General features: G+C 37.3%; 1 protein-coding gene across 2 annotated transcripts in view; it reads right to left on the bottom strand.

Moving 5' to 3' along the window:
* Positions 1–962: 962 nt before the first annotated feature.
* USF3 (upstream transcription factor family member 3) overlaps positions 963–23,482 on the bottom strand; it is an 87,070-nt gene continuing 64,550 nt past the window's right edge. For both annotated transcript variants that reach the window (XM_077118355.1, XM_077118356.1), the window contains exons 4-7: positions 22,533–22,561; positions 20,555–20,637; positions 16,910–17,006; positions 963–12,884 (exon numbers count right to left, since the gene is read on the bottom strand). In XM_077118355.1, the coding sequence (XP_076974470.1) occupies positions 6,430–12,884; positions 16,910–17,006; positions 20,555–20,637; positions 22,533–22,561 (6,664 nt within the window). In that variant the 3' untranslated portion in view covers positions 963–6,429. The remainder of the gene's footprint in view (positions 12,885–16,909; positions 17,007–20,554; positions 20,638–22,532; positions 22,562–23,482) is intronic.

The following is a 23,482-nucleotide window of genomic DNA, read 5'->3' as shown; positions in this document are numbered from 1 at the left end:
GGATTCTTGGGTGACCTATGTATGGGAAGCATCATCAGTAGATCAGATGACATCATCAGTAGAAAAAAAATTAAACAGTTGACAGACAGAATTCTGAGTTTTAATCTGAACTCTGCCACAAGTTAGGACAAGGCCAATGATGTGAGCTTTAACATACTGGCATGTGTGTGGTTAAATGATCTCTAAGGTACTCATTTTAACTTTTTTTTAAAAATAGGATATATTTCATACATTCATAAGGCAAGAACTTTAAGCATAAATAAGATAAACATTAGGGATTCCCCCACCCTGTTTAATAGAAAATCCAAGGATTTTGAAGTAGTCTTCATGATAGCATTCCCTCCACCCCCTTCCTAAGAAATATCCTTCCCTTGAACTTTGGGTTTATCATTTCCTTAATTTATAATTTTTTTACTAAAACATAAAGTACTTTGTTTATCGACATTTAAACTTACTATAATTTTAAAATGTGAAATTGTCCTCTGCAACTTATTTTTCCCCCTCAAACTTTGTTCGTGAGATTTGATCAAATTGATATGGGTAATAGTAACAAAAAATCTAAATCTAATTGTCCCAAAAGTTTTGTGCTTCCCATCTCCTTAACTATAAAATACACTGGGAGGAGAGCTTAAAGGAAATCATTTCTAAATACTTTTCTAGATCTGAAATTCTAGTTTTGTTTTTTTATAATGATTATAAAGGTACATAATTTGCTCTAACAAAGTGCTGATTGTAGCTATGACTTATTTGCGGTTGACTCTTTCAGCAGAGTCCCTATGGGAAATGTGAGTATCATCGTATCATTTATGGAAAGTCTGGCAAACTTGAAAGCCTACTTGAATCTAAGACTTCAGTAGGCAAAACAAATTAATATCAGGTCTGAGCTGGCATATAAATGACCAGAAAAGACAGAATTCACAATGCAAGAATGCAAAGTTTATTTTCTTAAATAAAATACTATATTCAGATCTATACAAATAATTATTACAACCATTAAAATGTTACATTTAACAATAAAAATTTCAAAACTTTAAACAAGAGCATGGTTTAGAATATTCACACCCCAATACAATGCATTTGTAAAAAGATGTCAAAATAAACAGGACCTGTTCTTATTTACAACTGTAGGACAATCTGATATTATACATATTTGCTCTGGATTCCATTACAAAACAAATTAGTTTCCATTAGAATTATAAACCAGGTGATTTACAGTAATAGGACACACTGCACAGCAGACACCGCTGGCATAATAATAGATACAAATATTACACTATTGAAAGCGCAACAGTTAGTTCTTCCTGGTGACTGCCCTACAGTCAGCTTCTCACCCCAGTGTATCTATAAATAATCTGTGAAGGTAATTATGTTCTCAGAATTTTTTTTTTTACCTTATTTACCAAAATGAAATATATATATATATATATTTATATATATATATGGTCGGCTGAAAGTGGAAGCAAATCTTTTCTTCACAGTAACACAACTGCAGCATCTTAAGCAACACTGTCTGGTCCCGTTCTTCTTGGAAGATCAACAATCCAACTCCCCGTAAGGGTTACCACTATAGTCAAGTCCAGTGCCTCAGTGACCTCACAGATGAAAAACAGTTTTAAGAATGGGGGAAGGGGGTGGGGTTGGGGGAGACAGAGACCGAGAAAAGTGAAGAAGGGATTTAGATGGAGTAAACTTTAAGTTCCTATGACACAGTATGGTGCATACATGTACACACAATAAAAGAGCAAACAGAGAAGAAAAAAGAAAAAAATTAAACATCACCTGTTTTTTTTTAAAAAAGTGTTAACTTACAAATGAAGTTATCTTCCCTTTATGCAGTCATCCCAAATAACACCAATTTGTATTACATGCCCAAATTTTTAACCCAAATTGGCTCATGTTTATGAAGCATCTGACTGCATCCATGTGCCAGAAAAAGGAAAAGGATTATAGCTGACAGAGTTTGTGCAAATCAAGAAACAAGGATCTTGAACGACCACCACATACAAGCTCTGAGTTTAAAAGAAGTTTTGCTATTAACTAGTGTTTGACAAGATCGGCATCAAAGATGGCTCAGAGAATGATAAGGCAACAGTGAGAAACATCAGCTGTACTTGTCTTCTAGGAGGTGTTTGATTACACAGTATGTACCATCCCAGCTGGTCCTTTGATATAACAGAGGAGTGGGTGGGTGATATGGTCCAATGACTGGTCTAAGGACCAGAGGCACAGTTTCAGGTAAAGTGCAGTACCAGAGTAGAGGCATGTGGGCAGAGCTAGAAGCTCTGTGTCCAAGAAAGTCTTCAACGCTTCTTACCCATGTAACTGGACTGCCTCAACGTTAAGCTTGGTGTTCCCCTGCAGTCTCTAGTAGAAACACTCTTAGGCTCACACTGGAAATGTAGAATGCAGAGAGAACATGGTTAAGTCAAAAAGGACACTCTTCTGCTAACTCAAGAGGAAGGAAAAATGGTAGCATTTAGTCAAAAAAGGCATCTCAAAAAGAAATTAAATTCTGCCTTTAATTTGTATAAAGTTATAAAATTCTCAAAGATTAACTTCACACTAGTCTATCTGGTCATAGGCTATTAGTGCTACCCTCTGGGCGTTTACAGCCATGGGTACATTATCTCTGAGCAAAGGCAGGTAAATACATAAAACCGAATTAAAACAATGACTTCTGAGCTCAGGATTTCAACCCAAAGTCATTGGATTTTGGTGTTACCTTTGCCCTTTCTTCATTCCTCCATGGGAAAAAAAAGCAAACCCACCAAAACAAGGAACTGAGCTGCATGGCACACTAAAATATGTTAAATCAATTTTGAACTAATTTTATTTTTATAAATTCTTGTTGCCTCTTAAGAGAATAGGAGACGTATTCCTTTATTGAGGAGACATGATCCACAAAGTTGGGAATTAGGAATCACTGAGTATGGTTCACTCTCCCATACACTAGTCCAGTAGAGGGTGGGCCCAATAATTTCAAAGCAAAGAGGTAATCATCCTGCTAAGGAAATGACCAGGTTTCCTACTTCCTACCTGACATGGAGTGGGAGGAAAATAAGTGTACCTATGTACCAAGACAGGATAAACCTAAGAAGATGCATATTTCTCAAATTTTCTATGCTTCACTCCAATTAAAATGTTTCCATATTTTTTGGAATATAAGTTTTAGCCTCTCTACAAAATGGCTACTGTTTAGAAGGCAAGATCAAGGCAAATAAGTTATCTCTAAAATGCTTAAATAATTTTGTATTTTTTAAGAAGGCTGATTTTTTAAAGTCAATTTTCATTCCAGTTCAACATAAATCTGCTATGTGACTGGAAACTGATGCAAAAGAACATTCCCTCCCTGTTCTTCCCTTTTCACAGTTCTGATACACTAAATTTTATAAGGCATGATTACTGTGGAATTCTCACACCTTACTTAGGAAAAGGGTGCCATCTCTGGGTACCCACAAAAGTTATACAATAAAAACAAAAATACATTTCCTGAAATAGTACAAAATATATAAGATATCCCAAAGCAACCTGCATGTACCCAAAAAAGAAATGACAAACTTGATTTCTTTTATCTATGATTGACACATTAAAATTTTATACATGAACAGAAATATGAAAATGTTCACCTCATTAGAAGGTACCTATTAAATATCCAGAAGAATTGATCTTCTGTAACTGATTCTATGTAATAAATATATTAAAAGAGATAAATGATTTAGACAATGACTCTCACTTATGACTCAGAGATAAGTTTGTGCACTTCCAGAAATTATAAAATGATTTGTGGAAATGGCTTTACTTTCTAGAGTCTTACATTAGCAAGCCAAGAAGCAAAAATTAAAGTTACTTTAACCAAAATTTACACATTCTGCCACTCCTTTGCCAAAAATTATATCCATATACCACAATATATTATATCATAAAATTGTCTCCCTCAAAATCACGTAGCTGTAATTAACAAATACTTAACACTGTTGCCAAATATCATATACTTGTGCTTTCAAATCCAAATAGGAGGATTAGGCGCTGAATACTTGCATAACTGAGTCCACATTTTTAATGAGCTCTGGCATATATATGCATATGCATGTCAGATAATTAGAGCTGCAGGTAAGCAGAAGCCCAATTGTTTGCCCATGGTCACATCTCCCTTCAGATGGTCAGGTAAGCCTTACTTAAGTATAGAGACTCATCCAGGATCAAAGTATTACATTCCTGGAATGAAAGCTCTGAGAAATGCAAATGCTATCCCTGAACAGAGCTGAACAGAAAAAAAAAAAATTAATGGAACAGAAATATCTGAAATTATCTGGCTTTGGGGGTTTTGAATTGCAACAATTCAAATTTAAAAGGCAGCAGATTGAGCTTCTTCTTAATTCCAATTATATCTAAGGCTCCCCAGTTCTTCAGAACTCAACATCAACAATGCAGCCACATGCGTGTGTGCTTGAGAAAGAGAAGGAATAGCCAAACAAACTGAAAACTGCCCTTTTTGAAACTGGCAGAACAGACCTTGAAAGTATAAAGAAAAACTTGAAGGTTAAAGCTTAAAAATTCAGTTCAGAGAATTAAAATGCAAGTCATAATGTCACTTTTTCCTCAGTAGTTTTATCTTTTGTTTGTGTTTAAGCGACTTATTCATGAAGCCTTCTTTTCCCTCCCTATGGCCATTCTGAAGGGAGAAAAAGGTTTTCCTGTTTGCAATATACATGTTTTTTGTCTCCAGAAAGCTGCTTTCATTGGCAGTAAGGATAGGAAAGTTTGGTTAGAACAGTTGAAGAGGCACAGGTGACCCTTTTACTGAGTCTTTAGAAGAGGTATTCACTGGAATTAACTGCTCTGACCAAGACTTAGGTGGGTTTTTATAGAAAGAAAAAAAATGCTGGTCCTTGGGTTTAGTTAACAGAGCAGACAATTTACATGCATCTTTCCCTCCTCATCCCATTTTTGGCAGAATATAGCAACAACAAAAAGTAATGGGTTTAAGAATAAGAGTTTATAGGATTGTTTTCTTAGTTTTTTTTCCCCTTAATTTTCAAAAATCAATACGAGTATGATGTGTGTGTGTTTGTGTGTGTGTGTGTAAGGGTTTTAATTTATTATTAATCTCAGTGGGTTTATTTTAAATCCTTACACCAAGTTTTTCTATATTTCAGCAGGTCTCAGGTCTCAATTTTCCATTTAGAGATGGCAGGTCTATTTTTAAAGAACCAGTTTATACTTTAAAATCTATGGCTGTACATACACAAACACACACACACAGACATATATAAAAGACTATATATTTTTGAAGCACCATTTCACATCTACCATCAGAAAAAATAATGAAAAAAATTCATCTCATTATAATTCCATTATGAAGGATAATAATGCAATATACAATGCCATATTTAAAATATAAATATCAATAAATGAAAATACAGACAGAGATTAAGACTTTGCTCAGAAATATTTTTAAAATAAGGCTCAAATAAATGTGCAGCATCCAAACACACTATTTGCTGATGATTAGTTCTAATGATTAAATGAATGCAAAAAAATTTATTTCAAGATCCAATAAGTAGACTGAAGAGTATTAAAACAAAACTCATCTGATGGAACAACAATCATTAACTGAACACATGCAAAACTCTATAATATCATTGCTTTCATCCTTAGAGCCTGATGCAAGACGCAACTCCAAAATGGAGAAAATTCATATACTTTTTTAGCTTTCACTTTTAAGGCTAACTGTCTAAGGAAGACCTTTGCTTTAAAGGGTATTGGCACATTAAGGAATAACGTGGTTCCCTAATTTGAAGAACAAGACACAAAATTCAAATAAGTTAGTAAATTGTTATAATCAAAAAAGAAGTCTCTACTTAAATCAAAGGCTGATTATAGTAATTCATTTATTTGCTAACTGCTTGACTATAACCATAGACATTCAATTCAACATTAATTCAGCACCTGCCACATATAAGAAACTGCTCTAGATGCTGACATTAGCCAGCATTTGGTTATGAGCCATTGTGTTATATCACTTTGTCTATAGTTTTGGATAGAATTTCACTATCAAATTTGCAAATTTTCAACATCAAGTTTAAAATCTAGGTTCCTTTCAATCACCTGGCACATGCCAAGATGATCTTTCCCAAACTTTCAGCCAATTCAAATTTAAGGAATAAAAGATTATAAATAAAACTTGTAAATGTAAATCTGCTTGGGAAATAAAGCACACCATGCAATTTAAAAAAAATTGTTTTTGACAATTTACTATCATCAGTGACATGGCTTCCTGACATTCAGAAGAAAACTGAAAATTGATTACACAAGCACAAAGACAGACATATACACACAATCTCACTCTTCATGTACAAGTATGTGTACATGCACACACAAATACATTTGTAATCTCACCCATTACATCTACATTTAATCTCTCAGTTTTTAAACAGCTGAACTGCAATCATGACCTAAAATATGGCTTATGTTGTGGGCAGGTCTGTTTGAGGACTGCTTGGAAGAGTCAGAGGCAGAGGAGTTTGCTATTGTAAGCAAAGGTGACATTGCTGAGCCATCAGGAAGAGCTGTAGCTATTTCTGGAAACAAAGATGTCATATTAAAATTGGATAAGTGAGAGTTGGTCATGTGCATTGGTGGCATATCAGGGAGAAGAGGAAAACTTGGTTGAGCAAAACCAACAGGTCTGGGAGGAGATAAAATTGATCCAAATCGGTTATTTAAACTTCCACTGTTTACCTTCTCAGTGCTAGGATTTGAGAACATTTGATTAGAAAAATAGGGGATTGAAATATCATTGGACAGTGTAGGATGAGCAGGAGAGTATGGGGGATAGAAGGAGGGGAGAGTATTTTGGGGATCCACTGGGATGAGGGCTGGAGTTCGAGTGGCACTGGGCTGAGTAACCTGTGGAATGAAAGAAGTATTAGCATTTATTGGTGGATTCATGCCACCTTCGGGAATAAAAGGAAAACCAAAATTTTGTGAGAGTGTATGCTGGTCAGGAGCTGAGTTATCGTTAGGTACTTGTGGGCTGTCAGGCATAAAACGAACAATACTTCCTCTCTTCTCTGTAGTGGGTTGCTGGCGTCCAAGAATCATACTGCCACTAGTAGACAGAGGGAGATGGGGAAGACTTGGATCAAAGACATTACTGTGTCTTTGGTTTCCAGAACGATTCCTTTCAGGCTGACGAATTTTGGAACCACTGCCATCTTGCAGAGGATGCCTTGACCTCTGGGGAACCAAAGAATTAGCATGACGTACAGGAGGCCCTTGATCAGCATTTCCATGAGACACAGATGGATGCGGCAAAGCTGGTCTTGCGACCCCATGCATGTTTGTTGTGACTGGAGGGTTCATATGTCCCTTGTTCCCATGACTGTCAGTAATCCTCATGGGATTAGATTTCTGTGCAGAAACATTGGGGCTTGTGTTTCGACCTTGAATATCTCCTGAGGAAGAAGAACTTGAAAAAGGAATATTCAAGGTGCTGTTCCTGGCGTTAATTGTAGCCAAGGACATGTCACAACTTTCCCTATTCTGACTCTCACTCTCTCTTCTAATATGGACACTTTCATGAGTTGGGGGACAATTATATTCAATTGTAGAGGAAGGCCCACACTGTGCATTCCTCTGAAGTTCTGACAGTGATCTCTGGCTTCCAATGACTTGATCACTGAGGTGAGGGGCAAGCAAACTCTGCATGAAACTTTGGTGACATGTATTTTCACCATCCCTTGGTGGAATCGCATTTCCTGTAGGAATACTCTGAACTGGTGGATACGGTAATCTCTTTTGACGGTCAAGTGGTGGACCAGTGTTTTGACTAATCCGAAAAGCCTGGGACTGCATACTCCTCAATGATGATACAGGGTTACCTATTTCATTATTTCTTGAAGATTGTACTTCAAAATTACTCTGGGGCTGCTGACTGGCTCCACTTGGCTTAAATGTCTGACAATCAGAAAGGCGGATATCTGAGGCAACAGTATGGTCCACACGACCCTGCATATTATGAATGGCCAAACTCTTATTTCTGGGAACATCAAGATAGCTCCTCATTTCAAGCTGATCTGAAACTCTAGAACCCTGAATTGATATACCCATTCTCTGCTCTGAATTGGAAGATGTCTTTCCAATGAGTGCCTCGGCAGAATAACTTGAAACTCTATTTCTCTCTGGTCTGTGTGGAGTACAGGTCATGTCTGAAGGCCTGGTCACAATACTTGGTTGGGACACCATCTGCTGCTCTAACCCTCTTGATGTCAAAAGTCTCTGCATTGTATTATGCCCAGATAAATGTTCAGAAGAAACCCCTGAACCTTGCTGCCTGCTTCCAACATCCTGCTGCTGGTGCATAATATCCTGGTTAAGATGGTTCTGAGGATGGCTGTGGTGGTTCCGGCTTGTTGAAGGGTTATCACAGCTCTTCTCTGGCTGGGAGCTTCCAAAGTGTTGTTGCATCTGTTGCTGCATCTGTTGATGGTGGGGATGTGGCTGACCACTCTTAGGTCGGGACTGATCAGTTCCATGGTGCTTCGGTTGTAAGGAAAGTTGAGATGCCTGAGCACCCTGAACGAGATTCCTCTTTTTCTGCATTTGAACTTCCTGTTGTAGAGTTCTCTGTTGGTGGACATTATGGGGCTGAGAGTGGACAGAGCTCTCTGCATGAGGAACATGATGCTGCAGTTGATACAAGTGATGCCTCTCTCTTAACTGCCCTGCTTGCTGTTGCTGCTGCTGCTGCTGCTTTAAGTAGAGATGGTTACTATGAAGGTGAGATATCCCTTGAGTTGAAACATGCTGTTGCAGGACCTGTAGGTGTTGACTTGCCTGGGTTTGCTGCTGCTCAGCAACTGAAGGCTGAGAAGTGCACTGTACTTCAGTCTGCCTCAGTGCGGGGGCCACAAAGTTGTTACTAGGTGGAAATAGCCGTGTAAGGCCATCTCCATGCACTGGGTTGCTAACAGGCACAACTGAGTTTGAAGAGTTGGGAGGAATCTGACCAACGATCATTTGAGTTTGATCAGAAATGCTGTCTGGTGTTCGGCTTATCAGGGACATATTTTCATGCCTGTGTGGAGCTGGCTGACAATGCTTTTGACGTTTAGCTGAAGAAAGTAAAATATCATCTTGGACAGCACGCTTAGCAGAATCCTTACGGCTTTCATGACTTGGCTTTAAGAGTGGCTCTTGCATCTGTGAATTTGGTATAGTACTAGTCATAGTATTGAGCTGTTCTTGGGAATATTCAGGCATCAAAGGTGGTCCAGGAGGCTGAGTGCCATAGGAGCTGGATGAAACAGTCAGATTAACAGTTGCCGGAACAGTTGTTTGCTCTGAAGTTTGGGATAAACCTGCACAGCTGACTAGAGGATGGCTGATGTTGCTCTGATGTATAAGATTATTCACGCTTAAACTGGTGATTGTTGGTGGCTGAGAAGATGAAACCTGTAAAGAGGAATTTGATGTTTTAATTCCTACAGAACAACTAGGTTTTTCAAGGGGCCTATCCACAGTTGCTTCAATTGAATCCTGAGAATTGAATTCACTTGGTGTTGCCTCTGCCTGTTCTGTGCCATTGTCTTTGGGTATCTGTGTTTTGAAAGGCTGGTCATCCTCTAAAGATGATGTCTCTGGTTTGGAAGAAGTTTCCCTTATATCGGCCTGGATGCCAACTCTTCCCTTCTCCAGGTTCTCTTGGTCAAAAATAGCTCTTGCTGCAAGAGCTACTATATCAGTTTGTTCTGCAAAGGTACAGCTGTCACAGGTATTAGTTGTTGTACTGTTAATCACATCCTCTCTAGTTGTTTCAGGAAGCATGGATGCAACTGAGAAACTACGACTACTGCCAGAGCTGGTTGACATGGGAGAGTCAGCCTGCCTACCAGTGAGCAAAGAACCATTAATAACTTCCTGATCAGGGAGGCAGGAATGATGCTGTGCTGGATCTCTACCATCACTGTTCATCAGTAATAGCTCCTGTTTGGGATGCAAATCAACACTTGAATCAACTATTTTGGAATTTCCAGAAGAAAAGTCAGGATGGTCCACCTGTACTGAAAGAGATGTTTTCTGAGGGTCTTTCTCTTTAGCAAGATCAGATAGCAGTGCAGATAAACCAGGCCCTTTTAAGAGACCTGTGTTTTGTGCTATATCTGATGAATCTTGCTCAGCCCTGCAAGGTTCAGCAATTATTTCTACCTCAGAAACACAGTCAGTACTTGTAGTGCTTGTGGTAGATGACAAATCAGAAACCTGAGAAACCAAAATGTGGGGATCATTTGGAGATGGAATCAACACATTCGCTGAAGTGCAGGATTTGGCAGCATCTGACAATGCCAAACTAGTTGGTGGCTTATCCTGAGATGTCTCTCGATGTAAAATGGGGATGGAATCTTTGGATTTTGCTGGGTCCATTGCAAAATGTTCACTTGTTACAGACTCCTGGGAGGATGAGCTAGACTCTTCTGCTGACTTAGATTTGGATACAGACTCAGATGTCACTGATTCAGAATTCAGAACTTCCAAAGAATGTGAACCAGAAACACTTACACCATTTGCCTGGGACATAGCAACAGATGGCAACACAACAGGGAGGTTTTCCAGCAGTTCATCGTTACATGATGGCTCTGTTGAGCCTTCAGTGCTGGGACAGTCTAACTTCCCCACATCTCTGGCTGGATTCAGGGGACATGCTGACTTGATAGCTAAGTGTTTCTTGGCACCTGGCTTCTTACTCAACCTTTTTGACCTCACATTAGATGGCAAACAAGCTACAGTGTTCATTGAGGGAGTAGTCACTAGATTATAAGTACTAGGTAGTGTGGCTGAATTATCTGTTGTCACAGGAGGTGCTACAGTAGTTGTCAACGAAACACAGTTAGCTGTGGTGATTTGACTATTCGCAGCAGTTTGAGGATTGGCAGGCTGGCTAATAGACAGTTGTACACAGCTTTGCCCAGCCATCTGGGATATGCTTTGATTGAGGCTGGCCAAAGCACCAAAAGTATTCAGGGCAACATTGGTATTTGGATCTTCGCTGGTGGTGGGTTGAATAATTTGCATAGGGGTTTGATTTGTAGTTCCTGATGAAGACATCACAGGCTGCAAAGCAAAGAGCTGTCCATTTAAAGAAATGGTTTGAGGCTGTTGTTGACTTGACATAGCAACAGAAAAAGTTTGTGTTGAATTAGATGTTGATAAAGAGGAAGGTCTTGGTAAAATGTGGACAAGATGCTTTCCTCCAAAAGTTTGTGGGGTTGAAACATTTTGCACTGAATTATTAGACCCTATTATAGCACTGGCACCATTGACAGGGAGTCGAACAGAACCAGGAGGTGGAGCAGAGAGGAGTGGCAAAGGATTCTGATTAGCTGCCTGTATGATCACTATCTGTTGACCTACTGTTTGGTTGGGAACCTCTGCTCTCACCACTGTTGGGCATGGGGTGGTGCTGGGAGGCTGAAGAATGATAACATTTGGATTAGCTGGAGCTGCATTAACAGCTGAACCAACTGGCTGAGCCATCTGAATCACTTGCATTGCTGAATTCAAAGGAAGGATACTTTTTGGAGGCTGAGACTTAACCTGTGGGTGGGTAATTAGTGGCTGCATAGGTATAGATGGACAAGAAGGCAAGGTTACAACAACTTGCTCAACAGGTTGCCCATCTGCTGGAAAGGAATTATTCAAGTTGATGCCTGTAGCCACATGTCTACTGTGGTTGGTTGTTGTAGTGGGGCTAGTACCAGACTCATTTAATACTGGGGTCACAACGGTAGACGGTGTCTGGCTTAAGGGCTGAATGGTGTTCCCCGCCAGTTGCAAAGTAGTCCATGTTGTCTGTGTGTTTCCAGCTGAGGAAATTCGGGTAAGGCTATTAATATTTTTCAAATCCGAAGCACTAACACTCGAAGAAGGCAAAGAGCAAGGAAGAGCCCAACCACTGTTCAAAGGGTTTGCAGAATGAGTGCTAACAGGAGCGATGGTCTTCCCCATGTCAGGGGCTGATGGTGCCACCACTGTGGAACTACTTGTTGAGTCCATACCCTTGCTATTGTTCACTGGAAAAGAATTACTTGCAGATCTAGGAGGCTGGGAGCAGACCGTGGTGGCAACTGAAACAACAAATGTGTTTTGCAAATCACTTCTACAGTCCTGTAGGCTCAGACAGGGCTTGGTGCCATGCTGCACTTTATTGGCAGTTGCTGAAGAGCTGGAGGGGATGCTTGTAGCACAAGGGACCATTTTCTTCAATAATGTGGCGGTTTCTTGCCCATTCTTATTTTCAGAAGGATTTTGATCATTTACAGATGTGTGCAACGAATGATGTTGGTGAGGTTCAGGCCCAACAGGAACAGCAATCAGTGAGCTACTGGTGGCACCAAGCACACTAGAATCACTTTCTGAGGTGGAAAGCTCAAGAATATTTTGAGCAGAAATGGCAGCAGGAAGACAAAGAGGAACAGGCTGATTGGCAGCCAATGCAGAAACTGTGGTCTGATGCCATGGCTTGTTTTCAGAAGGGTAAACTCCAGAAATAGACACAGGAGTCACAAGATTGCAAGTCCTCTGTACTGGCACCACGTTAGCGGTTTGCTTTTGTAAATTATGACCGACATTAAAGGTTATCCCCTGAACAGCTGCTCCCTGGCTGTTTCCACTAGGCTGACTTCCATTTGAATAAACAATGATATTTTTTTGAACCTGGTCACTAGGAATAACAACAGAGACCTTTGAGTTTTTAAGATTTCCCTTCCAGTGGATTGTGGGGTCATCATATAAGCATATATCATTTGCTTTCAGTAATTCAATATATCGGCCATTTTCTTTTTGTATTTCTTCCAGCTGTTTCCGAAGCTTTTTAATTTCTTCAGCTATAATAACAAAAAAAAATTGTAAGAATTCATGATTATGAGTATTAAAATGCAATAACTTGAGTAATAACTGTGTTCCATACCACTGAATTCTAATTCCAGCATTCTAAATACCTCAATTGAGAATCTTCAGCTCTTTTCTAATATAAGTTCTTTCCTTTTTTTTAGAATGGCATCTGAAATCCCTATCATATCTTTTTAAAAGTATATAACTTGGCTGAACTATGTTCCAATAGCCTTGACTCTTGACGATGATTGTATAGCTATATAGCTTTTATAATGTGACCATGTGATTGTGAAAACCTTATGGCTGACACTCCCTTTTTCTAGTATATGGACAGATGAGTAAAAAACTAAGGCATAAATAAATAAATAATAGGAGGGATAAAGGATATGGGATGTTTTGGGTATTCTTTTAATTTTCACTTTTATTCTTATATATATATTTTATGGAGTAATAAAAATGTTCAAAAATTGACTGCGGTGATGAATGCAGACCTATATGATGATACTGTGAACCATTGATTGTACACTTTGGAAGATTATAGGGTACATGAAGATATCTCAATAAAATTGCATTAAAAAAAAAAAGGAGAAGCTAAGCCTACTTATATTATACTTAAGAGTCACCCCCAGAGAACCTATTTTGTTATTCAGATGTTATTCTCTCTCTAAGCCAACTCAGGAGGTGAACTCACTGCCCTCCCTGCTACACTGGCCATGACTCCCAGGGGTGTAAATCTGTCTGGCAATGTGGGACATGACTCCCAGGGATGAGCCAGGACTCGGCATCGTGGGACTGTGAAAGCCTTCTTGACCAAAAGGGGGAAGAGAACTAAACAAAATAAAGTTTCAGTGACTAAGAGATTTCAGATAGAGTCAAGAGGTTATTCTGGAGGTTATTCTTATGGCTTATATAGATATCACTTTTTAGTTTTTAGTGTATTAGAATAACTAGAGGAAAATACCTGAAACCATTGAACTGCATTCCAGTAGCCTTGATTTTTGAAGACAAGTGTATAACTATATAGCTTTTACACTGTGACTGTGTGATTGTGAAAATCTTGTGGCTGACACTCCTTTATCTAGCATATGGAGAGATGAGTAAAAAATTAAGGATAAGGAATAAATAATAGTAAAGGGGAGTAAGGGTTATGGGATATTTTGGGTGTTGTTTTTTATTTTTATTTTTATTTTTATTCTTATTCTTATTTATATACATTTTTTGGAGCAATGAAAATGCTAATAAAAATTGCCTGTGGTGATGAATGTACAACTATATGATAAAGTGAACCACTGACTGTACACTTTGATTATATGGCATGTAAATATATCTCAGTAAAATTGCATTTTAAAAAGCATATAACTTTAAAATCCAAAAACGAAAAATTACTCAAAATGTTGAAATCTCAAAATTCATTAAAAAAGTTTTCAACAGATAGCTACAAAAGTGAAGCAAGGGATGACATAATATTGATATATTATGATAACATGCTGGGAAAATAACATTGAACATCAACATATTTAAATGCTGCAACAGCTTACATTACTTGTGGTGGTAATACTCTCTCCTATAATGTTCAAACTAATTTCTACTTTCCCCTTTGAAAAAACAAAAACTGAAGGAAATGAGAGTATGTAAGAAGTAAAGCAGTAGAGCAGTAAAGAAAGCACTGACATCAGAACCTGCATTTCCCTTGGTAGAGTCACTGTATTCTCCTGGCAATGAACGTGTCTGTCACCTCCCTACCCCTTCCAAGGAAGACTATCTTACCAGTGGGTGCTACTAATGGATCAGCCTAGGATGGTGGTATTTTATGCCCTGTGGGCCCATCCATCCCCACCTGCTTTTCCATAACTGGTAGCTCTTAGTTCCCTGAACTCTCATCACCAAAGGGAGCCCAAGGTCAATTCCCTGAGGTAGCCTGAAATGAAAAGTTCCATTCAAACAAAGAAGAGCTGAGTTCAGCAGATTATTTTTCTCAGATATTTAAACTAAGAGACAAAGAAGAACGATGCCAGCGCCATGGATATTAGAAATTAAAGGGCAACCAGTATGGACTAAGTAATAATGATTAGTACTTCTACATATTGCACAATTACTATACATCCAGCACTTTTCACTCATTGTCTCATTTATTAGTAATAATATATAATAACACTTACTGAACATTTAATAGGTGCGAGACTTTTAGTCTGAGACATTTATATGCATTATCTCTTTTGATCCTCAGAACAACCACAAGTTGGGCACTATGTATCAGCATCACCATTTTTAGAGATGAGAAACAGGCTCAGAGTTGTTATATAATTTGCCTAATGTCAACCAACTAGATACCATGATTATCTGCATTTTAAGATAGGGAAACCGAGATTTGTAGAAGTTAAGTTACAGGCTGAAGGGTACAGAGTAAGTGGAGTTGAGACTCAAATCTAGGTAAAGCTGAATCCAAAGGCCATTGCTTTGATGTTGCTGTCATGTGTATGATGAAGAGGAAACCTTTGAGAGAAAGAAGAATATGGAGCAGATGCACAAAAGAGACCCAGAGAAACAATGATGATGACAGAAATGACAACACAAGTTACATTTAAACCACCTCAGGTACTGCTCCCAATATCCAACCTGCCTGTTTGGCTTTTCATGAGCCCCAGGCAACTTGTTTATATATTTTTAATAGTTTCCCTCTTCCCTAAGGTAACTTAATAGCCTTGGCCTCAGTTCTTTGAAACCAAAGGAGCCTTCATTAGAAAAGTCTACCCATCATTCTTGCCTTCATTTTCTTTTTGTGGGGTGCCTCAAAATGGTTAGCAAACATAAATTGTGTCTCTGACAGCATCATAAAAAAGGGCTTAGCCCATAAAAGACAGCTGACCTATGTGAGGAGATGAGTTGTTATAAACCAAAAGTAAACAAGGAGAATTCTGAATGCTGACCTTCCGGACATGCTTTCCAAAATCCTTCCAACCCACTACAAAACATAGCCCAACCTCGCCCCTATGTCAGGAAATTGTGTCCTTGTTTCTCTCCTTTTAAGGTGGTCCACTGCATTGTCATAGGAAATTCTCTCTCTGCTCTTGTCAGAGGCATAAATAAAGGACAATTCCAACTGGCCTACCACCCTGATTTGCCTGGGATATTTTTCTTTTCCACTGTTGCAAGCAAATGTTTCACTCAAAGCTGGTAGAAAAGCAGAACTCTTTTAACAGTATAAAAAAGTCACTTCCACCTAAAAATCAAGTATCATTAAATGATCAGGTAGTTTGATGTACATATTACAAGCAATATAAAAAGTTATGAACTAAAAAATAAAAATAAAAAAGAAGAGCCTCAAAAAAAAATGTAAGTTATGAACTGAACGTTTTGGCCTTTTGATGGCACAGGCATATCATTAATCTTGCTTTTGAGTTGCACTGAACAGGACTCTGTCCCACATCCTCTTATGGGATGCCACTGGCTAGAAGAATCCACTAGAATAGAGGAAATTCAGTATATTAACATTGTGAGTTAGGCAAATATGAGTTACACAGAAGAGTCTAAGATCAAAATTATGTATGCCTGCAAGATCAGAGTTGCCCACAGAGGGTCCAGAAAAGAGTTAAACTAAAATTTATTTTCTACATTGTCCTCCCACATCCATTGAATACAGGGTCTTAGTAATGGGTGAGAAAGCATTATTCTTAGGAAAATTACATGGAAGTGTTAAATGGCAAGAAGGTTTAGTAGGTAGGTAGATAGATAAGATAGAAGAAAGGGAGGGAGGGAGAGAGGGAAGAAGGAATGAAGGGAGGAGAATTAATAACAAATGTGGCAAAATATTAAAAATTGGTAAATAAGGGTATCTGGGTAGGGAGTATATTGGAATTCTCTGTATTATTTTGTATGATATTTGCAACTTTCCTGTAAGTTTGGAAATATTTCAAAATAAGACAGGAAGAAAATTAGGATTCTATATCATAATGTAAGTTTTACTGTTAACCAAAGGCCTAAAAAATAAAAAAACAACAAAGAGTCTTAAAATCTTTACCTTGTTCATTGTTTCCTCCATTAAGCAGGAGTTCATCATTTTGCCTTTTCAATTCTGTTATATATTTAAAGGCTTGGTCCAAGATCATATTCTTGCTCTGCCAAAGAAAATTTAAAGTATTCACTAAAGAGTAAGACTTGCTAGAAGAGACTTAAGTAAAAGGAGTCGGAGGGGCTTGCTGGCATTTGTTTTGGCTTTATCACAAATATGTGAGATGTAGCTTTTCAAAATTTAAAAGAGGTACCCATATTCACAAGCTTTTCTTGTTCATTTTTCATTTACTAAATATTGACTTAGCATCTACTGTGTGTCAGGCTCTGTCCTAGGCACTGAGGATACAATAGTAAGCAAAACAAAGTCCCTGCTCTTCATTTATATTAGGTGGTGGTAAATGCTATGAAGGGAAATAAAGCAGGGGGATGGGAGCTAGAGTGATAATGGAGGTTACTCTGCTGCAATCTACTTTTGCACAGGGGAGGTTAGAGAAGGCCTCCTTGATAAGGTGGCACCTGAGCAAAACCCTGAAGGAAATAAAAGGAGTCATGGCCTGCGGAAGACGGTCCACGGAGCAGGCTCTGCAAGGGCAAAGCCCGAATGGTAAATAGGTGAGTGGGGCTGGAGTGATGAAGGCAGGGGAAGAGTGGTAGGAGAAATCAGAAAAAGGCCTTCACAACCACGTAAAGATTCTGGCTTTTAAACTTCGGCTATCATGAAAAGTAACATTGCATTTTGCTTTAGCTTTACAGATTCCGCTGCAAGGACAATCGATTCTCAGTTATTTGTGTATCTTTCCAGAAATCCTGTAGAATGAGAAAACTGATACTGTTCTTTTTCTTAAAACAAGAGTGTGAACAAAGGCAGAACCTTTGATAATACTCTCTCACCCCCTCTCTACTCTAAAAAGAGAGGGGTGTGTAGTAACAGTGAAGAAATCTTCATCTACTCTGCTTCTGGGAACCAAATATTGACTTCCATTGCAAATTCTAGGACACCAAGTAAGTGAAACGGTTATTGTTCCCTTTCTTCTGAGGAACTCGTAGGAATGAAAGTCATGGTAAGAAAACAAGATTTTACTGGGCAGTCACCAGTATTTACTGAGCTGCTATCATACATTGAGATGTGGAGAAAGAAAAACAAATCAGAAGACATAGTGTCAGCCTTAAATTTGCCATTTTAAAGAAGACTAAAGAACATATAATCAAGTCTCACTACCACTCTGTAGAGGAAAGTGAAAAGAAACTGAAGTGTATATCCTTGCTGAGGGGAGACGGTGCTGAGAAGTCAGTGAATTTGGCCCTTTGAAATCCTGGAAACGTTCCAGACTGGGAAGCATCAGTTACCACAGCAGGTATGGGATGAAAGTTATTGAGACTGGATAAGAGGCTCTTATTAAGAAGTAACAAGCACTTATTACTTACTGGGATAGATCCCCACCCACCCTATACAGCTGGGTGACTTCCCTTTCCGGTCCAGTTTCAAGAGAAAAGTTCATTTTCTGTGAAATTTGAACCAGGAATTTAAGCCTTGAGGATACTTAGCACAAAAAAAGGACAACATGAGGTTCCAAAAGTGTAAACGGGGAGGTAAAGTAAAGCTCTGCCTACCAGCCCACGAGACACTCTGGCTCCGTGGTCCCCGACCCACCTCCTACACAAATGACAGCCAGGCTTGTGCTCTTCTTCCATGTTCCCACTCCCAGATGAGAGGCTGAACCCTTCTTTTCTTTTAAAAAAAAAAAAACAAAAAAAACTAATCGCCCCCAAAGAAAAAAACTACAAATGCTGATATTTTGGGGTCCCTCAACAAAACAAAATAGCTCACTAGCTAATCATGGAATAGTGAGAGCCACCAAACGCCAAATTCATGCAAATGGCTTCTTAATGCCTCATTTTCAAATATCAATTTGAGCTGGGTATCCCTGTACTTATGATAAGCCTCCAACTCGAAAGACAAACAAGTTAGATGGAGGAGGGAGGAAATGACCTTAGAAGAAATAAAAGACAACACAAAAAGCTGAGAAAACTTCAAAAAAAGTTAGATAACATTCTAGATGAGACAGTGGAACGAAGAAATGTATGCTATAAAAAATAAAGATTAAAAACAAAGTCTCTTAGAAATTAAAAATATGAGAGCTGAAAGAACTGCACAGAACAGTTGGAAGAAAGTAACTAGTTGAGATTGAAACAGAGGATAGAGTTCCAGAAGGAAAGATTCAAGGAAAAAGAAAAAAAAAAACAACCAAGAAAATGGAAATTATGCGGTACATGTAACCACGTAGAAAACTGTATCAAGGGATCACTGGACAAATGTGAAGAATAAAAGATAGGTATAGAGAAAATTAAACAAATGAAAAAGAATGAGCCTAGTATTAACTTCAAAAAAAACCCCAAAATGTTGTACATGAAATGAAAATGATAGAACACTATTTTGCTCCAGAGTGAACAATATTTACAGAATTTTGTTAGGAGAATTATATTTACAGAAGAATATTTATAGAATTACATTGGGAGAATCAGAGAGAGGAGAGCCAGAGGGAAAGCATAATAGAAATACAAGATAATATCTAAAATGGATAAATCAAGATATATCAATATAAGCATGTCATTTGGAAACATAGAATCAAATAGAAGAAACAGTTGAGCATGGCTGCCCCTGAGAAGCAAAGAAAGCAGGTTCTTTCTTTAGGGAAGAAGGTAGGCAAAAGGACACCAATTTTGCTGCTCGCTAAATATATATATTAATTTTTTGCATATGTTATGCCTTTTTTAGGGCTATTTGCTAAATATATTAATTTTTTGTATATGTTATTTTGATTAAAATTTAATTTAAAAAGAAGAAGCTACCCAAAATAACAGTATACCCTTTTAATGGAATACATTTTCATTACCATTAAGGTTATCTTATGACTATTAAAAAAAGGAAGGAGAGCCATATGAGGAAAGATAATTACAATTTTAAAAAGTCTATTATGAACTATAAACAAAAAATCCCAAAGCAGGTTTCAAAAAGGCACTAGCTGAATTCCAAATTAGGTTTCAAAAAGCACTAGCTGTATATGCATAGATATAATCATATAGTAATATCTGTACCAACATTTAAATAATGGTTATATCTAAGGAAAATGAGGGAGAACGTAAATTTATTTTTTAAACTTTTTTATACTTTCCAGATCATCTGAATTTTGTTTTTAGGTTTTGTTTTTGTTTGTTTGTTTTTGGTTTGTTTGATTTTTTGGTTTTCAATAAGCATATTTTATCCTCATTATCAGAAGAAACAGAAAGTTTCACTGGGGGAAAACTGGCAAGCTCTAAATTCAGAATTTAAGTACTAGTGGGGGTTAGGGCATGAGGAATAAAATAAAGTGATCTTCAAAAGAGTCTAGAATTTACTATCAAGAATTTAAAGAAAATAAAGAACATGTGCTGGCAGAAAAATAAAAGAAGTTCTTGATGAATACAGTGATATATATATGAATACAGTGTATAATTACATACAACAATCATGGGACTGGCTTAATTCAAGAGAAGACACGATTTAAGGAGTTTATAAATGACAGGGAACAAAAATTGTTAGTCAAAGCACAGAAGCAGCTTAGGGAATTGTCTGTTCACAAGTAATGCATGAAAACACGATGGTGCTGCTTACCTGTTTCAGGGCCGGGGAGCACGGGATCAGCTCTCCTATTCTGTTTATCCCAGCATTGATTTTCTTCTTCCTATGCCTCTCCACTGGATAAAGAAAAAATCCACTTATCAAACCTTATACTACTACTGCCAAAATGCCTCAGTCTCCTTGGGTAACGAATTTTACCTTAAGAAATTCCTAAGAAACTTATGAAAGAGTATCTACTGAAGACAGATAATTATAATAAGGAAATAAAATTTCTAAGAAGGTCATATTTTAAATTTTGCGTTATAGAACTCTATATAAGCTACTCAAATTATCATTTTAAAAAATGAGACCTAATTATTAAGTTCAAGCTATAAACAAACAGTATATTTTGTTTATATATAATACAATCCATTACTACTAGGCCGTTATTAAACTATATTGCATTTAATTAACTAGAGATTTTAATGATATCTGAATCTCAAGAGCCTACTAACGAGCTATTAGAAGCTCCTTTTTCTGGCACAGAGTCAAATCAGATCTTTCTAGACAGATTTACAATAAACCGTAAACCACCTTTTAGGAAGACTAGCGGACCTTTTTGTATAGAAATGGCTATTAGGTATGAGTGAAAATAGATAAGAAAAGGCATTGGTTTGGTTTTCTCTATGGAGTTTGGGCTGCCCACTTTGGCTATACAGGACCTTTTCCATCTAAGAAACTAAGCAACTAACACCTTCTCAGTTAACTGAGAAATATTCCCAGCTTATGAGCTATGACTTCAAAAGTTGTCTGGAAGGGGGGAAAGGGTACAAGAGATTATCTTACTATATATGATGCTATAAACAAAAGAACAAACCTTAGTATTGGCTATTTTCTGTTAGAAAATTTCCTAAAACTTTCTTTTCTAACAAAGGATTTCAGTGCTTCTAAGAAGATGATCTTTCAGACTGTAGCAAAAGTAGGGCTCTTTTTTTCATAAAACATATACTTTTTGCTTCATGATCTAAGAGTAAGGGCATCCTTTCTAATGACACCCAATTCTCTCTCTTAATAAGTCACTGCCAGGACATATTTATGACACCATCTGACAGTTAATTCCAATAAGAACATTTAGTTTATATGGCAAAAAAACACAAAGCAATAAAGTATAGCTTACCTTTCCTCTGAAATCTCAAGTAATAGATACATAAAAGATAACTAAGAATGGATTTTGTTTTGTGTAGAGGTAAAAAAACAAACAAATAATATTTAGTCTCTATGCCAATAGGGAAAAATGGAGCTTCAAAGGCAGTGAACGCCTCATTCTGGGGTAAGTAATCTCCCACCAATATACAACATATCTTTACAAATATAAAGTTATCCCAAGGTTCTTTTCCTTTGGGAAAAGAAGCTATTATTTATAGGATAATGGAAATTAACTTCTAAAATAATTTTTCTAGCTTAAACTCTAGTATCTGATGGAAAATAAAATGTTATACAATGCTCCAAATTTTAAAAACATGCACAATTAATCCTATTATTATTTAGCTGGCTTTGGTCTATAATTTTGGTGTTTGAAACAAAGTCAAATGTTATTTTCTACATTTCTTCCTATGAATGAAGCATCTACAACTCAATTTAAGACTGTTCACAATTGCAAGTACCCTGAAGATATACGGCCTGCCACCTATCCCTTTCCTGCATTTCTGGACTGCCAGCTCCTCTTAAACTTCTGCAAAGAAAAATACTTTAGTCTATTTAGAAGAAACATATCTGGTGAAATCACTTAAAACTGTAGCTCCATGAAGACTGATATCTATTTAAGTTATCTAAATACACAATGAATCAAGACATAAGCAAGCCATTTTCAAGAACTCAGGGGATGACTTTGTCAATTAAAAACGATAAACACTTTCCTAAAACACAGTGAATAATGATTCTGTGATATTGTAAAAACTATAATCGAATGCAGTACAATTTCATTTTGAATGCGAAAAAATGCTAACATATAAAATTTAAATTGTGTGTCTACCTGCATTGTGTGTCTCGCGGTTTTTCTTTCTGAAACGAAAAGTATAGATACAAGGTAATATGAAAATGTTGGCAGAGCATTTTCATCATTGTATAATTTGAGAACCATAAAAATAAATTGTATGAATTTTTATTTCTTGCATCTATCTGAAGAAAATTTTTATTAATACATATTATGATCTATGATCTGGAACTCTAACTGCAGATGCGATCAATATAAGTTTAGGAATCACAATTTCTGGAAATAATTTTAGTTCTTTATTCTTACATGCCCAGAACCACTGAAAACCCCAATTACTTGAAAAATGTAATTTAGGGGCTAGTAAACTCTCAAAGTGTGCCGAGCAGGTGATTTCTGATCTTTCTCCTGGTTAGATAGGGGTGGGGTTAGGTGTTTAGAGGACACAAGAAACAGTAGCAGAGAGTAGTCTTGTGATCCCCAGGGAGGAAAATATGGCAACCACCAGCCCAAATATATTGGCAACTGGCATTTAGCCATCCTTTACATTTATGTCTCTTAGTTGTTCAAATTCTTAGAATTTTAAAAACCAATCTATTAAAAACATTGATTTTTTTCCCTTTTATACACTATTATCTAATACATTAGCATATTCCGATAACTATTTGGTGAAGAAAGAGAATAGTGACTGTAATATTACTAGAAGCTTTGGCCATACAGTTCAATGTTTTCTAAGCAGAAAATGTCTAAAATGCTAAAAATTCGGAAAAGGAATTATACAAAGAATCAGAAGTAATATTGTACTCAAAGCATACTAGCATTAGGATTTTAATGTTACACAATGTCTGTTCAAACTGATACAGCCTAATGAGCTTAGGGTACAAAAAACTAACACTGAATGCAAGTAAAAATTTCCGTCGGAACTAAATTTGGTATAATATTAATTTAACTACTTGATACAACACTGCTAGTAGAATAAGTAGAATAGGTAA

This window comes from Tamandua tetradactyla, chromosome 10 (genome assembly GCF_023851605.1).
Source record: "Tamandua tetradactyla isolate mTamTet1 chromosome 10, mTamTet1.pri, whole genome shotgun sequence".
NCBI lineage: Eukaryota > Metazoa > Chordata > Mammalia > Pilosa > Myrmecophagidae > Tamandua > Tamandua tetradactyla.
Note: the sequence above shows the minus strand (reverse complement) of the source record. Positions and strands in the feature narration are given on the sequence as shown.